This window comes from Emys orbicularis, chromosome 13, assembly GCF_028017835.1.
Source record: "Emys orbicularis isolate rEmyOrb1 chromosome 13, rEmyOrb1.hap1, whole genome shotgun sequence".
Taxonomy (NCBI): Eukaryota; Metazoa; Chordata; order Testudines; family Emydidae; genus Emys; species Emys orbicularis.
Window position 1 is genome coordinate 12,153,224 of NC_088695.1, and position 20,189 is coordinate 12,173,412.

Consider the following 20,189-nt stretch of genomic DNA (forward strand, 5'->3'; position numbering starts at 1 on the left):
ATAAAGCATTAATTTCAAGTCCATTTATTCTATTGCATATGTGTGATTTCTCTTTCAAAGTGATATTTGCAAGAAGGTAACAATGGAATAACAAGTAAAGTTGATAGTAAACAGAGTGCATTTAATACAGACTAGCCCCTTTTAACCCTGGTTTAGAGTTGAATCAAGCAGCCAAAGCCTGTCTATCCTGACCCTGTTCAAGGACATCATAGAATCCCATGGCTCAAAGGGACCTGAGGAGGCCATCTTGTTTAACCCCATGCTCAAAGCAGGTCCAGTCCCCAGACAGATTTTTGCCCCATATCCCTAAATGGTCCCTTCAAGAATTGAACTCACAACCCTGGGTTTAGTAGGTCAATGCCCAAACCACTGCACAGCTCACTGGGAGTAAAGCACAGAACTTCTGGTCTAGCTTCACACTCCTGCTGGCTGAGTATAAATGGTGTAAATGGCTGTGCAGAACTTACACATACCAAGACATGGGGCCATGTTTCCAAAGGTATTTTGCTGCCTACTGGAATTTTCAGAAGCAACTAGGAGTTTATAACTCGTTAATTTCAAGGGGTGTTGAGGGCCTAGATGTTTTGAGAATCCCACTAGGTGCCTCTATACCTTTAAAAATCTGTCCCACAGCCTCTCTCCAAAAGACCTTACAGTCCCAGTAGACAGAGCAGAGAAAGGGAGGGAGGGGAAACAGAGGCAGAAAGAGGGGAAATGACTGGCCTAAGGTCAGACAGCAGGTCACTGGCAGAGACAAGAGTAGAGCCCAAGTGTCCTGACAACCCCTGCACCGCACAGCACAGAGTAAACAATACAACATAGCAGTGATGGATGGATGCTGCTAGTCTATGCTTTCACGCATTTAAAATGTGTTGGCATTTTAGTCTATTCGTTTCATGGCCAAGCTGTGAGCTTGGTGATGGTCGCAACACAGGGACGTCCTTTGGAAGAATTGTTGGATTTGTATTGTACTTTGTTCCATCCTTCATACTGCATTTTAACAGGCCACATCTTGGGCCAAATCCTCAGATGATGTAAAGTAATGAAGCTCCATTTACTTTAAAGGAGCTGACCGAATTACACTAGTGTGATAACATGACTGAGTGATTGTCAGAGGCGAGGAGCGCTAACAACACCTAATCATTGTAAGTGACAAGTGCTGTGCACCTTTGACATTCATATAATGAGATATTAGACAAAGGGGAATCAGGGCTATTCCCTCTGTCACTCTAATCCTGACCATTGTCTTTCTCATTCCCTCCACAGACATCACACAGCGTAATGAGGAGGAAAATGTCCAACCAAACCGCCGTCACCGAGTTCCTTCTCCTGGGATTCTCTGACATTCAGGAACTGCAGATTTTACACTTTGTGGTGTTTCTAGTTTTTTACCTGATATCCCTGCTGGGGAACCTTCTCATCATCACAGCCATAGCCCTCGACCACCACCTTCACACCCCCATGTACTTCTTCCTGATGAATCTGTCCATCCTAGATCTCGGCTCGATCTCTGTCACCATCCCCAAATCCATGGCCAATTCCCTCATGAATACCAAATCGATTTCTTATTCTGGATGTGTTGCCCAAGTCTTTCTCCTCGTCTTCTTTGCTTCAACAGATTTTGCCATACTGACCGTCATGGCGTATGATCGATACGTCGCCATCTGCCAACCACTGCACTATGAGACAGTGATGAATAGAAGAGCTTGTGTCCAAATGGCAGCCAGTGCCTGGATCAGTGTCATTCTCTACTCTGCAGTGCACACTGGAAACACATTTGCAACATCCTTCTGTCGAGGCAACGTGGTGGATCAGTTCTTCTGTGAAATCCCCCAGCTCCTCAAGCTCGCCTGCTCTGACTCAGACCTCAGTGAAATTGGGTTTCTCATCTTTAGTTTATTCTTATGCTTAAGCTGCTTTGTTTTCATAATTGTGTCATATGTTCAGATCTTCACCACAGTGGTGAGAATTCCCTCTGAGCAGGGCCGGCATAAAGCCTTCTCCACCTGCCTCCCTCACCTCAGTGTGGTCTCCTTGTTCGTTGGCACTGCCACTTTTGCATACCTGAAACCCATCTTCAGCTCTCCATCGGTTCGGAATCTCTTGGTGGCCCTTCTCTATTCTGTGTTGCCACCAATGATGAATCCGATCATCTACAGCATGAGGAACAAGGAGCTCAAAGGTGCACTGAGTAAAATGATAGGTTGGAGGTTATTTATTAAGAATTAAATGTCCATAGTTATCTTTTGATCAAGATTTCATTCTGTGTTTCTTTAGAAATATAATTATCTGATGGAATTATTGTCTTCATGAGAACATAACATGCTATCTCTTCATGCCCAATTGGGTATTTAAACTAGTAAAAATCCAGACAAACTTGTCTGAAAAAAACAAAAAAGTGTTATTAAAGGTTTACACCAATGTAAATAAGATCAGAATCTATCTATCTATCTATCTATCTAGTAATTATAAAGGATTACCCATCACCATACTATATGAGCACCTTGCACATAATATCAGTAGCCATACCAAAAGACTCTAGTGGGGTCTCTGGCTCTTCTTATTTTGGGGGATAAGAATTCTGATTGAGATATCAATGCATTTGTTGTTTGTTTCTCTGTTTTTTTAATTTATTTTTGTTTAGCTGGTTGGTTGGTGGTTGATTTGTTTCTTTGTTCCAGGTGGTTTTGGAGGTGGAAAGGCGTGGGGAGATGGTGAGTGTTTGGTTCGACCTGATTTTCAACGTTTGTCCTCTCTTGGGAGTGCTCATATGTCATCTCTTTGATGAGGTTTTTCTGAGCGTGCTGAAAATTTGCTCCCCACAATGATAAAAGGGTGCAAAAGAGGTTTCTTCGTGGTTGAATTCCTGCTGAAATGATTATGTTTATACTATTGGGGTATTATTGTATTATTAATGATGTGTTGGGGAACAAAGAGCCTCAGGGAGGCATCTTTTTATCTTTTTAACTTAAATGATTATGTAAATGCTGTGTCATTGGTGCTTTGGTGGAAAGGCTTTTCTGAAGAGAAACTTTTTCCAGGGTTTCCTAAAGAAAATCTGATTTTGGATAATGAGGCCAAAACTGGATCCCATTGAAGTCACTAGGGTCTAACCCCTCACTTCTAAGATATCATGATTTGGACAATAGCCAGTGCACATAAGGATCAAGATTTGGCTCACAACACCCTGGAAAAAGTGAAGGTGACAGCGATGTAAGGGTCACATTTTCCAACTCAGCTAGACCAGCACCAGTGCAGAGTAGACTGACTGACTGAACCACTATAATACTGATGTTGTTTTGGCCCAAAGTCCCTTGGATACACACAGTAGTAATATAAACACTGATGTAAGTTAGTTGTCTGGGGTCATTTTGTTCTAACCGTGGTGTATTTCACTGGGGGGGGTGGGGGGGGGGTGAAGCACCGGAATGGATTACCTAGGGAGATGGTGGAATCTCCATCCTTAGAGGTTTTAAGGCCCGGCTTGACAAAGCCCTGGCTGGGATGATTTAGTTGGTGTTGGTCCTGCTTTGAGCAGGGGATTGGACTAGATGACCTCCTGAGGTCTATTCCAACCCTCATATTTTATGATTCTATGAAAAATGCCATCACATGCACTGATCTGGTGTTCCATATGCAATCCAGTGTAGTTCTACCCACATTCAAGCGGAGAAAGACTCTCAGGAATTATTAGTTTTAGAATACCATCTTTGTGCATGGCTGTGAACACTACATATGTGATAGTCAAAGGCAGAGCATGTGATTAGATAGACAGACATAGAGATAGGACCATTCCCTGTCCTAACACACAACCTCTTTTAGTCATAAAGATGGATTTTTTTTATTGTGAATTATGTTAGATAGATTAGATCAGATAATTTATGAACATTATTGTGTTTCTTTTCCTGTTAATGATTGTCTGTGTCCAGAGTATGATTGTCCTATAAGTCATCCTTATTAAATGTTATTTAGTAAAGATTTTTATGACTATATCTTACACCATCGCTCATTTACAAACAACTCCTCATATGTACTCTGTGTTTGAACTTTTAGAAGTTTTGATTGGATACATTTTTAACATGATCTCCTTCGTTTCTCTGAGTAAATGGAAGTATCACACTCAGGTTCCTTAAGAACGAAGGAGCCAGTTCTCAGGAGGTGTACATGGTTCTAGCTCCTCTGAAGCCAATAGAAATCTGAGAATTTACATCAGCTGAGGATCTGCTCTGAACAAAACTCACTTCCTTTGAAAATTCTGTACAAAGGCCATGATTCCACAAGCCGCTTCAGCACATTCTTAACATTAAACACATGAGTGGGCCCACTGAAGGTTTAAAGATAAAGCCATGTTTAAGTCCCTGTTGTATATGGGTTAGTATTATGGATAGGACTTAAGGCTAATACCAAACGGGTGTCAGACTCTGAGACTTCCTCAGTTTCTCTCCTTTCCGAGTCAAACAAAGCCCTACAATTGATGCACTGAAATTACTCTCCTCTTCTGGAGTCTAGATTATTAATGTAAAATAATAAGTTTATCTCAAAGCCAGAATCTCTGGGTCTTCTTCTCCAGACTCACCATTCCATTATGTCCTTCATCACCAACCTCTCCCTCCTGGAGGGCCTGCTCACCAGCATACTCATCCCCAAGATGTTGACCAATATGGTGAGTGAGAAGAAGACCATTTCCTTCTCTAGCTGCCATGCCCAGACTTATTTCCTCTTCCTGGTGGGCTCCATGGAGTTTTTCCTCCTTGCTGTCATGTCCTTTGACCACTATGTGGTTATCAGATAACCACTGCAATACGCCACCATTGAGAGCACTCATGTCTCCCTCATGCAGGTGGCTGTTGCATGGAAATGGGGGTTCCTGGCCTTGATTCTGCCCACTCTCTTGGTGGCTTGGCTTCCACACTATGGTCTCAACCTCACTGACCATTTTTTCTGCTACGTGGCGACACTCTCAAGCTCTCCTGCTTCAACACAGCTCTCTCCTGGACAGTCCAAATATATTAAGTCCGTTATTTCTTTAAGGGAATAATATATCAGCTTATTATTTTAAATAGCTATGCAGACACTTCAATTTAAATACACCGGATTAGATAAAACAATAAAACAAATTTATTAACTACAAGGAGATAGAGTTGAAATGAGTACCAGTAACGAGGTATAAAAGTTGGAAATGGATACAAGAAAAATAAATATAAAATGCTGCCCAACTTCACAAACTTTATTAAATTTGAAGCAAAGGTTTCTCCTCATATGCTTCCAGCAGTCTGACTGACCAAACCCCTTAAGTCAGGATCCGTCCCCCAGAGTCCAACAGCAGCTTCCTTTGTTTCCTTAGGTGCTTTGAATGCTATGAATAGGAAGAGAGAGGTGTCTTGGGGTGTCTGACCCTTCTTTTTATAGTCCTGTCCCCTTTTTGAGAAGCATTTCCAGTCAGGAGCAAGGCAACACGCAGTCTATGTGGAAGGGAACTCCATACTGTTTCTTTGCTAAAATGTAGAATTTTGCCACAGTCCACTTTCCTGCCAAAGCATGGCCACATTTCAGATAATGGCACATCAGCCTTGTTGACACCTGGCTGAGGCATTGGCTTGTTCTTTGTCTTTGAGAAACTGGTTTGGCCACTCCCCAGTCTTATATGGAAAACATCCTTTAAGTCATGAGAGATAAAAAACCATCTTTTAAAAAGTAGTAAATAGAAAGGAGCATAAACGCTACCAAATTAAGTGTAAAAATGTAATAAGAAAAGACAAAGAGGAGTTTGAAGAATGGCTAGCCAAAAACTCAAAAGGTAATAACAAAATGTTTTTTAAGTATATCAGAATCAGGAAGCCTGCTAAACATCCAGTGGGGCCACTGGACGATCAAGACACAAAAGGAGCATGTAAAGACGATAAAGTTATTGCGGAGAAACTAAATAAATTCTTTGCTTCAGTCTTCATTGCTGAGGAAGTTATGGAGATTCCCAAACCTGAGCTGACTTTTGTAGGTGACAAATCTGAGGAATTGTCACAGATTAAGGAGTCACAAGAGGAGGTTTTGGAATTAATTGATAAACTTAACAGTAGCAAGTCACCGGGACCAGATGGCATTCACCCAAGAGTTCTGAAAGGACTCAAATGTGAAGTTGCAGAACTATTAACTATGGTTTGTAACCTGTCCTTTAAATTGGCTTCTGTACCCAATGACTGTAAGATAGCTAATGTAATGCTAATATTTAAAAAGGGCTCTAGAGGTGATCCCAGCAATTACAAACCGGTAAGTCTAACGTCAGTACCGGGCAAATTAATTGAAACAACAGTAAAGAATAAAATTGTCAGACACATAGAACATAAATTCTTGGGCAAAAGTCAACATGGTTTCTGTAAAGGGAAATCATGTCTTACTAATCTATTAGAGTTCTCTGAAGGGATCAACAAACATGTGGACAAGGGGGATCCAGTGGACATAGTGTACTTAGATTTCCAGAAAGCCTTTGACAAGGTCCCTCACCAAAGGCTCTTACGTAAATTAAGTTGTCCTGGGATAAGAGGGAAGGTCCTTTCATGGATTGAGAACTTGTTAAAAGACAGAGAATAAAGAGTAGGAATAAATGGTAAATTCTCAGAATGGAGAGGGGTAACTAGTGGTGTACCCCAAGTGTCAGTCCTAGGACCAATCCTATTCAACTTATTCATAAATGATCTGGAGAAAGGGGTAAAAAGTGAGGTGGCAAAGTTTGCAGCTGATACTAAACTGCTCAAGATAGTTAAGACCAAAAGCAGACTGTGAAGGAACTTCAAAAAGATCTCACAAAACTAAGTGATTGGGCAACAAAATGGCAAATGAAATTTAATGTGGATAAATGTAAAGTAATGCACATTGGAAAAAATAACCCCAACTATACATACAGTATGATGGGGGCAAATTTAGCTACAAGTAATCAGGAAAAAGATCTTGGAGTCATCGTAGCTAGTTCTCTGACAACGTCCACGCAGTGTTCAGCAGCAGTCCAAAAAGCAAACAGGATGTTAGGAATCATTAAAAAGGGGATAGAGAATAAGATTGAGAACATCTTATTGTCCTTATATAAATCCATGGTACGCTCATATCTTGAATACTGCATACAGATGTGGTCTCCTCATCTCAAAAAAGTTATACTGGCATTAGAAAAGGTTCAGAGAAGGGCAACTAAAATGATTAGGGGTTTGGAATGGGTCCCATATGAGGAGAGATTAAAGAGCCTAGGACTTTTCAGCTTGGAAAAGAGGAGTCTAAGGGGGGATATGATAGGAGTATATAAAATCATGAGTGTTGTGGAGAAAGTGAATAAGGCAAAGTTATTTACTTGTTCCCATAATATAAGGACTAGGAGCCACCAAATGAAATTAATGGGCAGCAGATTTAAAACAAATAAAAGGAAGTTCTTCTTCACATGGCGCAGTCAATCTGTGGAACTCCTTGCCTGAGGCTAGTTTAAAAGAGAGCTGGATACATTCATGGAGGTTAAGTCCATTAATGGCTAGTAGCCAGGATGGGTAAAAAATGGTGTCCTTAGCCTCTGTTTGTCAGAGGGTGGAGATGGATGGCAGAAGAGAGATCACTTGATCATTACCTGTTAGGTTCACTCCCTCTGGGGCACCTGGCATTGGCCACTGTCAGTAGACAGGATACTGTGCTAGATGGACCTTTGGTCTGACCCAGTACAGCCATTCTTATGTTCTTATGAGCTCATCTTATGTTTATAACTTCACATATTACGCTGCTACGTGCATTTTGCCATTATATTATTGGTCATCAGATTCTGAGTTTTTAAATGATAACTCTCAAGGCATAACTTGTATGGACTTTATCACAATAGTGTGTAGAGTGTGAACAAAGGGATATATTAAGAACATAATAACGGCCACCCTGGGTCAGACCAAAGGTCCATCAAGCCCAGTATCCTGTCCTCTGACAGTGGCCAATGGGAATGAACAGACAGGTTATCATCAAGTGATCCATGCCCTATCACCCAAACCCAGCTTCTGGCAAGCAGAGGCTAGGGACACCATTTCTACCCACCCTGGCTAATAGCCATTGATGGACCTATCTTCCATGAATCTATCTAGCTCCCTTTTCAACCCTGTTATAGTATTGGCCTTCACAACACCCTCTTGCAAGGAGTTCCAGAGGTTGACAGTGCATTGCATGAAAAAATACTTTCCTGAAGGAGTAAATAACACTTCCTTATTTACTTTCTCTATACCACTCATGATTTTATAGACTTCTATCATATCAACAATTAGTAACCTCTTTTCCAAGCAGAAAAGTCCCAGTCTTATAATCTCTCCTCATACGGAAGCCATTCTACACCCCTAATAATTTTTGTTGCCCTTTTCTGAAACTTTTACAATTTCAGTATATCTTTTTTGAGATGAGGTGAACATATTTGCAAACAGTATTCAAGGTGTAGGTGTACTATGGATTTATATAGAGGCAATATGATAGTTTCTGTCTTATTATCTATCCCTTACTTAATGATTCCCAAGATTCTGCTCACTTTTTTGACTGCCACTGCACATTGAGTGGATGATTTCAGAGAACTATCCACAATGACTCCAAGATCTCCTTCTTGAGCGGTAACAGCTAATTTAGACCCCATCATTGTATATGTACAGTTAGGATTATGTTTTTCAATGTGCATTACTTTGCATTTATCAACATCAAATTTCATCTGCCATTTTGTTGCCCAGGCACCAGTTTTGTGAGATCCTTTTGTAGCTCTTCGCAGTCTGCTGGGACTTAACTATCTTGAGCAGTTTTGTATCATCTACAAATTTTGCCACCTCACTGTTTACCTCTTTTTCCAGATCATTTATGAATATATTAAAAAGGACTGAGCTCAGTACAGATCCTTGGGGGACACCACTATTTACCTCCCTTCATTCTAAAAACTGACCATTTACTCCTACCCTTTGTTTCCTATCGTTTAACTAGTTACCAATCCATGAGAGAAACTTCCCTCTTATTCCATGACAGCTTATTTTGCTTAAGAGCCTTTGGTGAGGGACCTTGTCAAAAGCTTTCTGAAAATCAAAATACACTATATCCACTGGATCTCCTTTGTCCTCATGCTTGTTGACCCCCTCAAAGAATTCTAGTAGATTGGTGAGGCATGATTTCCCTTTACAAAACCCATGTTGACTATTTCCCAACAAATTATGTTCATCTATGTGTCTGACAATTTTGTTTTTTATGATAGTTTCAACCAATTTGCCTCGTACTGAAGTGAGGCTTACTCACAGGTAGTTGACAGGGTTACCTCTGGAGCCCCTTTTAAAAATTGGCATCACATTAGCTATCCTCCAGTCATGTGGTGCAGAAGCTGATTTAAATGATAGGTTACAGATGATAGTTAGTAGTCCTGCAATTTCACATTTGAGTTCCTTAAGAACTCTTGGGTGAATACTATCAGGTCCTCGAGACTTATTACTGTTTAGTTTATCAATTTGTTCCAAAACCTCCTCTAATGACACCTCAATTCGGGACAGTTCCTGAGATCTGTTACCCAAAAAGATTGGCTCAAGTTTGGGAATCTCCCTCACATCCTCAACAGTGAAGACTGATGCAAAGAATTCATTTAGTTTCTCTACAATGGCCTTATCATCTTTGAGTGCTCCTTTACCATCTGGATTGTATAGTTGCCCCACTGGTTGTTTAGCAGGCTTTCTGCAAGATAGGTGAAGAAACATCTTTTATTGGAGCAACTTCTGCTGGTGGAAGCCACAAGCTTTCACACTTCTCAGAGCTCTTCCTTGGGTCTGGAGAAGAGAACCAGAGTGTCCAAGCTAAATACAAGATGGGACAGATTGTTACACAAAGGAGATCACACATGTTGTAGGAGACCACTTAAAATGAAGTGGACAATTAACATGAAGTAGGCAATTAACAGCTCTGCAGAGTAGGCATCAGGGACATAGACTGCAAAGGAGCTACAGCAAATTTACACATGCTGGGCATCTAATATGAATTACAGGTTTTTAAAATGTCATGCAGCGTTGCATCAGCACCCCAATGAGCCTTTAAGTTTAGTGCTGTCTGCAGTAAGAAGAAAAACAATGCAAATGTTGAGAAAGAAAGAAAGAAAGATTCTGGGCCATTCATCCCAACAGAAGTTGAAGATCAGATACAGAAAATCTTAGCAAGACTGAATTCCTCCAAAGTTCTATCCCGAGTAGAAATGAATCTCTCCATCACCATTAAAAGTTTCACTTGTAATTAATCCCAAGGGGCAAAGACCTAAGAAAGTGCAGACAGGTTAGGAACTTTGGAATCAGCTTCAGATCACTTTCACATGCAAAGAATATGGTTTTGAAACTGTGTAGCGGGCCAGATCCCCAGCTGGTGTAAACCAACATACCTCCATTCAAATCACAGGACCAGATTTCCAGTTGGAGTAAATAATCCTAACTACCCTGAAGTCAATGGAACTGTATCAATTTCCACTGGCTTTGTACCTGGCCCTTAGTTTTTAGTCTTTGCCTCTGGGTACCTCCTAGTGATCAGCTTCAAGCAACCAGGTCAGCCTGAGCAACAGGTACCTCTGGTGGCTGCATCCCAGGAGATGCTGGTGCAATGCAAGAGAAAAAATATCTCTGTTCTCCCAGAGGTAATTATGTGGGGTTAATGAAGGAACAGGCTATTCTAGGCCAACTGAGGCTCTGGTGCCACTGGGCTCTTAATTATTGCAAGTCCCATGGTTGTGCTATATATTTTATTTCTGCAAACACCTTGTGGTACCCTTTCAGACTCTGCCCTGCTTTTTTTTTAACCAAGGGTTCTTCTTCCTGGGTTGCTGTCATCATGAGAGACCCAGGATGGACTCTCTTTCTCCTTTGTGGGTTAGGATCAGGTAGGGAAGGTTGTCAGGATGGTTTGTTCCTGTGGTGAGATCAGAGCTGGGTTCACAGCCCTGGAGACCGGATTCAGCTGTTTAACCCCAGAGCAGGGACATCCTGGGCTGTGACCATGTCTGAAGCCTGCACAAGCTGGGATCAGCTCTAGAGCTGGGAGGGTCTTTCAGTCCCTGATCCCATTTAGTCCATTGCCTCTGAGCCAAGCCTGCCTTAGGAGGAGAGCAGGGAGCTCCCACCTGTGGAGTAGATCCTGATCTGCTAGGAACTTCAGAGAGAGCCAGCAGTTCAGGACATACAGCAAGGGGACAGCAAAGGGCTGCTGAATAACACAGTGACGGGTGCTAGATAGATAGAAAGATAGATAGATAATGTCCAAACAATTCTGATGCCTGAGAATTGACTGCATCACAAGCTGAAAAAAATTCCACAAACACCAGAACAGTAACTTTGCTATTTCAGTTGCATATTTTGGGCTATTAATATTTAAGAACATAAATGTGAAATTACAATGTGAGCTGTTTTAGGGCTGGTCTACACTACCATTCTAAATCGATCCGAGATACACTACTTATGTTATGTAAACAATGTAACTGAAGTCAATGTAGCTTAGATCCACTTACCACGGTGTCCACACTAAGCTATGTCGAAGGGAGACACTCTCCCGTCGACATAGCTTCTGCGTCTCGTTGAGGTGGATTATCGACATCGACAGGAAAGCTCTCTCCCATTGATTTAGCGCATCTTCACCAGACCCACTAAATCGATGCCGCTGCATCACTTAGGAGTTTTGATAAATCCTACTGGGTCCATGTCTCCATATTTAGGTGCCTAAATCCCTTTGTAATCCTGGCCCACAGAAATTACAGAAGCTGGGCTTTAATCAGGGTACCCTGCGGGAGATCCTAGGGCCTGTGCCATGCAGATATCAGACTAGAGGATCATACTAGCCCCTTTTGGCTTGAAAATCCATGAATTCATGACAGTTTGCCTCTGGACCTCTGCTTCTGAGCTGTTTAGGCCCCAGGGAATGAGTCCCTGCAAGCCATTAGAAAATAGACATAGATAGACAGCCTTCTACAGCATCAGCCCTCTAGTGTCAGGGAGGCTCAAAGTCAGCACCACACAGCTCATCTGCAGAGAGCAACGTTTCAGTCTAGTTCTGTCAGTTCATTCTCAGAGTGAGGGGTGAAAGGGCTCTTACGTAGCTGTGTCTTTGGCTTCTAGATATTAGAGTGGTAGGGAAATGGACATAGAGAAATTATGATCAAAGAATCCTGGTGCTGGAGGATCGAATGCATCACACGTTGGGGAAAAATCCACAATGACCAGCACAGTAAATTCACTATTTCAATTAAATATAGTCGTGGATTAATATACAGAGCAAATGTAAGACCCTAAACATAAATTATCATTTGGACCCTTTACGGCTTTAGCTGTCAATTAAGTCAGAGAGCTAGAGCAAATCAGAAAAAAAATCAGTGCAAAAGTTTGCCTTTGCATCAGATACCCAAAATCAGAAAAAGATTCGGGATTTGGCAACGAAACATATTTGTTTTTAGCAAAATACTAGGGTTAAGTGAAAATGTTACGTTCCAACAAAAGAAAATTGAGGTTTTCAGTTTAAAAAAAAAATTGTTTCAAGTATTGCAGAAACTTTCCTTGGACATTTTTGTTTAGTTTTAAATCCCATTTTGAAAACAAAAATGGGCAGAAAATCTCCGACCGCTCCTAATTGGAAATTGAGCTTTAAACAAAGTTGGGAAACATTATTCTTATATTTAATAATGCAGCCATTTCAAACCTGTTTCTTCTATTGCAACCGTGTTTATTTCTTTTTCAAAGAAATAGTTATGGAAAGGTAAAAAAAACAGGATAGCAGCAAAGCCTGCAGATTGTGTTTTGTACACACTGGCACCTGTAAACTCAGAGTCAGCTTTGCACCAGCCACCTGAAGCCTGTCTATCTCAACCCTGCCCAAGGACACAGAGGAAATTAAGGGAGACAGAATCAAGATCTCCTGTTCCAGCCCCATATCCTCTGTCCCACACTGGTGCCAGCAGAACACCAATGCTGTAAACAGGTGCACAGAACATACACATAGTAAAACACAGCCCCTCCCTAACCGAGATCACAGTCCTAGTAGACAAGGCAGAGAAATGGGGGAAGGGGAAACAGAGACACAGAAAGGGAAGTGACTTGCCCATGGTCACCCAGAAGGTCAGTGGCAGAGACAAGAACATAACCCAGGTCTCCTGATTGCCACTGACCTGCACAGCGCAGACATGAAGGTAGAGAGGAAAACGATAAACCATAGCAGTAACAGAGGGATGCTCCTAGCCCATCATTACACAGAGACACAAGTGCAGCAGGTATCAGGGGCCATGAATCTATCTGTAAGCAGGTAGCAGGACATCTCTGCACAGAACTCGGTGTGGAATCATCACAGACGAGCTGGTGCTCAGGACACTGGGTATGTCCATGTCATGTTTCCCTGGGAAGAGGGGATCAGGCTGTGCTGCTGGTTTAGAAGTTTAGTTTCCTGTCCAAGTTGTTTGTCCAAAGGAGAAATGACTGGAAGGGACCTGGGTCACGGAGTCCAATCCCCTGCTCTCACTGGCAACCCAGTCATATAATCCCCACCCTAAACTGACACAGCTCCATGTTAACACCAGTTAGGTTGTTTCTCCCCAACTGCTCCTATTCGGAGGCTGCTCTATATCATCCCTGCTCTGATGGGGACAAACTTTCTTCTCATTTCCAAGCTGTATTTACTCCTGGCCAATTTATCCCCATTCCTTCTTGTGCCAACATTGTCCTTTCGCATCAATAGCTCTTCTCCCTCCCTGGTGTTTACCCCCTCGATGTATTTATAGAGATATTCATAACCCCTCTCAGCCTAACCCTCTCAGCATTTTGCTAGGTTAAATTACCCAAACTCTTTTAGGCTACATCCACTCAGCAAGCTAGGACTGTGATTCACCAGCTTGCATAGATGTACTCGTGTGCTAGCTTGGTGAGCATAAATAGCAGTGTACCTGCAGTAGCCATGCTGAGTATAAACCCACCTGAACCCTGGGGCTATATATTCAGCACAGTTTCCCCTCCTGCTATGGCTATACTACTTTTCAGACTGTGCTAGCCATCGTCGAGCTATTGCAAGTAGTGTATGTGATCTGGGAATCACTCCCCTAGCTTGTAGTGTAGATGTAGCCTTACTCTTCTTTCCTAAACTATCTCTCCATTGTTGCAATAGGATGACCATCATTCCTAAGATTGTTGGGTTTCAGTTGTAACTTGTTCCATATTTGCACTGCGTTTTATCAAGCCTCATCTTGGACCAGATCCTCAGATGGAGGAAACGGATGCCATCTGTTGGCTGTAAGGGAGCTGTGGCAATTTCCACTGGTGTGACAATGCTTTTCACTAATGGTGTGATTGTCAGAGGTGAGGAGGCAGGAGTGCTCTAGCCTGACCATTGCCCTTTCCCTTCCTTCCACAGTCAGTCCATGATGTACTAAGAAAGAAAATGTCCAACTGAACCACCGTGACCATGTTCCTTCTCCTGGGATTCTCTGAGGTTCGGGAGCTGCAGATTTTACACTCTGTGGTGTTTCTAGGGATTTACCTGGCAGCCCTGGTGGGAAATCTCCTTGTTACTATCCTTGTAGTGGTCGACCACCACCTTCACACCCCCATGTACTTCTTCCTGATGAATTTGTCCATACTAGACCTCGGATCCATCTCCGTTACTGTCCCCAAGTCCATGGACAACTCCCTATTGAACACCAGGTTGATTTCTTATGCTGGATGTGTTGCCCAAGTCTTTCTCTTCATTTTCTTCACTGCGGTTGACTTTGCTTTTCTCACCATCATGGCGTACGACCGATACGTCGCCATCTGTCAACCACTGCACTATGAGACTATAATGAACAGGGGAGCTTGTGTCCAAATGGCAGCCAGTGCCTGGATCAGTGGAATTCCCATTTCTACTATGCAGACTGGGAACATATTTGCATTAACCTTTTGTGGCAGCAACAAGGTGGATCAGTTCTTCTGTGAAATCCCCCAGCTGCTCAAGATCACCTGCTCTGACTTATACCTCGGTGAAGTTGTTATTATTTCTTTTCTCTTGTTCTTAGGCTTAAGCTGCTTTGCTTTTATAATTGTGTCATATGTTCAGATCTTCAAAACAGCGCTGAGAATCCCCTCTGACCAGGGCCGGCATAAAGCCTTCTCCACTTGCCTCCCTCACCTCACTGTGGTCTCCTTGTTCTTTTGAACTGCACCTTTGCCTAAGTTATTCAAAAAGAATAAAATTTCCAGATTTCTCCCATGACCATGTTTTCATTCTATGCTTCTTTACAGATATAATCAACTGATGACATTATTGTCTCCATGGGAATGTGATGTTGAGGCTCTTTATGCAAAAATGTTGTGCATAAAGCCTTCTCCACTTGCCTCCCTCACCTCACTGTGGTCTCCTTGTTCTTTTGAACTGCACCTTTGCCTAAGTTATTCAAAAAGAATAAAATTTCCAGATTTCTCCCATGACCATGTTTTCATTCTATGCTTCTTTACAGATATAATCAACTGATGACATTATTGTCTCCATGGGAATGTGATGTTGAGGCTCTTTATGCAAAAATGTTGTGTTCACAATAGTAATAACCCCGACTAAGTTCACTGAAGTCAGTGGAGTTACTCTTCTGTGAATTAGATAAGAATCTATCTAATCTAATCTATCTATCTATCTATCTAAATTATTAGGGCATTTAGTTCAATTCTGCATTTCCTTGCTAGAAGCATCAGTGTAGCTGAACTTGACCTTCTGGACAGGCATGAGCTGTCACTGGGAAACCTTAACTCTGGGTTAATGAAGTTTTTTGCCATTTTATTTCCTAGTTTTTTAACAGAAAGAAAGCTTGTTGGTCAGAGTTAGTGGTCATTGTGGCAGCTGTAGGTGGCCATGGATATGGATGATGAGTGAAGTAAAAGGCTCTTTTAACAATCATCACATTTTTCTGAAAAGCAGCTGTATTCTGTTCACTGCTTGGCCAATCTGGGTTCCCCTCACTTCGACCCCTCATCCCCAAATCTCTCAGTAAGTGCAGCACAAAGCTGGACACAGCCATCTGCCACAATACAGGCTCAGAAAGATGTGAAGTGGCCTGTTCATCTCATTGAGCTGTTCTCAGCGGAGTGAGAAACACCTGCAGGAGATGGTACAGCCTGAAACAATCGCTCGGAGACGTGTGAACTGCTCCACTCATATCAGTCACCCACGTGCCAGCAGGCTGTTCAGTGTGTTGTGGGTTCATGTCCCCCTTTGCCTCTTCTCAGCTTCACACCCTGATGGACGGCGCTTCCCCAGACCTTGGCACACATTGGGAGGGGTGATTAGGGAGACAGGCTCAATTCCCCCTCCTGCCAAAAGGCAAGGAGAAAGCCCCCATAAAGCTGGAGAGGGAGGGGTATCAGACACCCATAGATGCATCGAGAGCCCCCTGATATTGGCACCCATAAGGGAGGGGAATGTGGGGCTGTTGGGCACCCTGCCCATTGTTCTAGTTCTGGGTCCAGCAGAGAAGGAGATAGACACACAGGCACAGAGAGCGCTGATGGAAACGCAGCTGGGTGCTGTGCTCGCTTTATTGTTCCTGTTGCAAAACTGAAGCTAACAGGAAAGTGAGGCTTTGCACTGGGGAGCGGAGAGAGCTTAGAGCCCTCTGAACATTGAAAGAGACAGGATATCACACCCCTCTGTTCTCCCAGTCCCCCATCACTCACCTGCATGTCCCCTCTTCCCAGTGTGCCACCGCTCCTCATCTTCTGACCCCCAACTCATCTCCTAGCTACCCACCCTATTCGTCCCCTTCCCCATAAGCCCCCTCCCCTTGCTGCCCCCCAAACCCCACTCCCGCAGTTCCCACCAGGTCTTCCACACTCATCATCCTTCACTCCCAGCAGGTAACTGCATTTCAAAATTTGTTTCATCACCTTCTAAATATCCTGCAGTGCCCAGGTGACATTTTCCCACAATTTGAAACCCTCAGACAGAGCCAGGTGCCTCCTTATTCTGAGGTTCAGATTTCGGCTCAGGGTTAGATCTGAACTCAAAGTGCCCAGAGGGCATGTGGGTTTGTCAGCCACTACTGGACATTCCCCCTTCAAAGACTCACAGCCTGTGAGCCAGAGGTAGCTTTCAATCAGCTCATCCTCTCTCCATGCACGTGTACAGCATAATCCATTTGATGCGACTCCAAGCACTTCGAAGGCTGACGGGCCTAACTGAGAGCTAGACCCTTTGGCTAATAACTGTCTCTTTATTTCCTCCAAAGAGCTGGTGAGTGGCCCTTGAGCACTGGAAACGCTTCCTGCTATGAGGATCTGAGCCCTGGTTTGATCTCTGTCTGTGCACAATAAATCAGCACCAAATCACACCAACATTAAGAAAAGTTAGAAGTAACTTCTTTGGAGTCAATGGAGTTGATTCCCTCTCACTCACCCTGGTGTAATCATTGGACTCAGTGGGGCTGATTTCCCCCTCACTCACCCCAGGGTAAGTCCATGGTGTGACAATGGAGTATGTCTGGTCTAAGGAAGAGGAGATTCAGGTCCTTTGACTTCAGCCCCTGCTGAGGTGTGGCCCTTGTGTGTGTGGTCCTGAGCCCTTCTGTAGTAGTAGGATTTTATGTTTGTATTAATATAATTTAGAATGAAGGATAACGAATAATAATGTAGCATGTATTAAATGTATTGGTGTATGATTTGATCATATCTTGCCAGCCACCCTTTTGGAATAACAGAAAGGAATGGACTAATGGGCCATTGGTAGAGATACATCAGCCAGAATCTGATTTCAAGGTAGTGACAGACTTTGAGGGTCACTAATTTGTTTTAGGTTTAGCATTTTAAAATAAGTAAAAGAATGCAATGATTGTTTTTCTTTTGTGTTGCAATTTGATGCTCCTGTTCAAAATGTTCTGTGTAAATTAATTCTGTTTTGTGTGTGAATGAGGAATGTATGTGTTAAGAGATAAGGGTGAAGGCCATCACTGAACCAGATGTAAGAGGGAGGAACTAGAGACAGATGCAAGGGCGCTAGGACGCTGCAACACACTCCTATTGAAATGTCAGAGGAGGGCATATTGATCACACTAAAGATGAGACAGGCTCTTATCTATGGGGATGAAATAGCTGTGATAAAGAATGAGAAGGACCATTTAAGAAAACAAGCACTCAACAACCAACAATTGATTACAGCATGACGGAGCAAAACTCATTGGTCCCAATGAAGGAAAATCACAATATAAACAGGTTGCCTTGCCAGAAAACTTTGGGTTTGTCCTGCCAAGACTTCTCTGGAGCATCGTGTCTTGACCGACAGAAACTGGCTCCTCCCTACCCGTGATCAACCTAGCTGGTCATTAGGTTGATCCGGTCTGGTAACTATAACATCGACTGGCGGAACAGTGTGCATGGTGTGTGTATGTGTGACTGAAAAGCATATGCTAACTGCTGTATTCTCAATAAATGCGGTATGTTGCCTTGTCCCCTAAAAACTATCTTGTGTGCTTTGTACAAGCATAACACTTCAATCCCAAATCCTCTTGGGGCACAGCCCTTCTTTATGAGTTGTTGGGACCCTCAACCCAGAATCCCCTGGGGCATGGCCCTTCTCTATGGGGTGCTCTGCCCCCCGTCCCCTACTGTCCATAGCATCTCCTACCCCATTTTGCTATCCTTCTGCCCCCCCTCTGTAAACCCCACATCTGGCAAAGCTTAACGAAACCCCCCTGATATCAGAGTGCCTACGGTACCACATCAAAGACGGCATGACCAAGCACCAGGAGTGGGGCGATGCTGGGGTTCTATGGGTGGGGGTGTCCAGTGCCCTGGATATGACTGGGGCCAGCAACAGATGCTGCATTACCCACAGCCTGGAACAATAGGCATGGGATGGGGACATCTGCCCCCACTGTCGTAGCCGCAGCATAAGAACATAAAAATGGTCCTATTGGCTCAGACCAAAGGTTCATGTAGCCCAATATCCTGTCTTCCGACAGAGGCCAATGCCAGGTGCCCCAGAGGGAATGAACAGAACAGGTAGTCATCAAGTGACCTATCCCCTGTCACCCATTCCCAGCTTCTGGCAAACAGAGGCTAGGGACACCATTCCTGCCCATCCTGGCTAATAGCCATTGATGGACCTATCCTCCATTAATTTATCTACTTCTTTTTTGAACCCTGTTATGGTCTCAGACTTCACAACATCCTCCAGCAAGGAGTTCCACAGGTTGACTGTGCACTGTATGAAGAAATACTTCCTTTTATTTGTTTTAAACCTGCTCCTGATTAATTTCATTTGGTGACTCCTAGTTCTTGTGTTATGAGAAGTAGTAAACAACACTTCCTTATCTAATTTCTCTACACCACTCATGATTTTATAGACCTCAATCTTATTCCCCCTTAGCCATCTCTTTTCCAAGCTGAAAAATCCCAATCTTATTAATCTCTCCTCATATGGAAGTTGTTCTATACCCTTAATCATTTTTGTTGCTCTTATCTGAACCTTTTCCAATTCCAATATATATTTTTTGAGATGGGGTGATCACATGTGCACACAGTATTCAAGATGCTAGCGTATCATGGATTTATATAGAGGCAACATGATATTTTCTGTCTTATTATCTATCCCTTTCTTAATTATTCCCATCATTCTGTAAATTTTTTTGACTGCCGCTGCACATTGAGTGTATGTTTTCAGAGAACTATCCACAATGACTCCAAGATCTCTTTCTTGAGTGGTAACAGCTAATTTAGACCCCATCATTTTATATGTATAGTTGTAATTATGCTTTCCAACATGCATCACTTTCTATTTATCAACATTAAATTTCATCTGCCATTTTGTTGCCCAGTCACCCAGTTTTGAGAGATCCTTTTGTAGCTCTTCGCAGTCTGCCTGGGTCTTAACTATCTTTAGTAATTATGTATCATCTGTAAATTTTGCCACCTCACTGTTTATCCGTTTTCCCAGCTCATTTATGAATATGTTGAATAGGACAGGTTCCAGAACAGACCACTGGGGGACACCACTATTTATCTCTTTCTCCATTCAGTTTTCTATCTTTTAACCAGTTTCCTATCTTTTAACCAGTTACCAATCGATGAGAGGTTTCAGAGTGGTAGCCATGTTAGTCTACAACTTATGCCCAAATTTATTTGGGCATAAGCTTTCATGGGCTAAAACACACTTCCTTAATTTATTAGTCTCGTTATAGTTGGTATGGCAACACCCATTTT

The 20,189-nt window shown here is 42.8% G+C and overlaps 2 protein-coding genes across 2 annotated transcripts; both read left to right on the plus strand.

Annotated features, from left to right (window-relative positions):
* The first annotated feature begins 1,293 nt into the window (after nt 1-1,293).
* Nucleotides 1,294-2,229, plus strand: LOC135888261 (olfactory receptor 14I1-like). Its single transcript, XM_065416070.1, has one exon. The coding sequence runs from the start codon at nt 1,294-1,296 to the stop codon at nt 2,227-2,229; it is 936 nt and encodes a 311-aa protein (XP_065272142.1).
* Nucleotides 2,230-14,433: 12,204 nt separating this feature from the next.
* LOC135887423 (olfactory receptor 14C36-like) lies at nt 14,434-15,162 on the plus strand. Its single transcript, XM_065415189.1, has one exon. The coding sequence runs from the start codon at nt 14,434-14,436 to the stop codon at nt 15,160-15,162; it is 729 nt and encodes a 242-aa protein (XP_065271261.1).
* Nucleotides 15,163-20,189: the final 5,027 nt, after the last annotated feature.

Bases quoted from the DNA above. Each gene is read 5' to 3' on its own strand.
- LOC135887423 (XM_065415189.1), top strand. From the start codon at position 14,434: ATGTTCCTTCTCCTGGGATTCTCTGAGGTTCGGGAGCTGCAGATTTTA.
- LOC135888261 (XM_065416070.1), top strand. From the start codon at position 1,294: ATGTCCAACCAAACCGCCGTCACCGAGTTCCTTCTCCTGGGATTCTCT.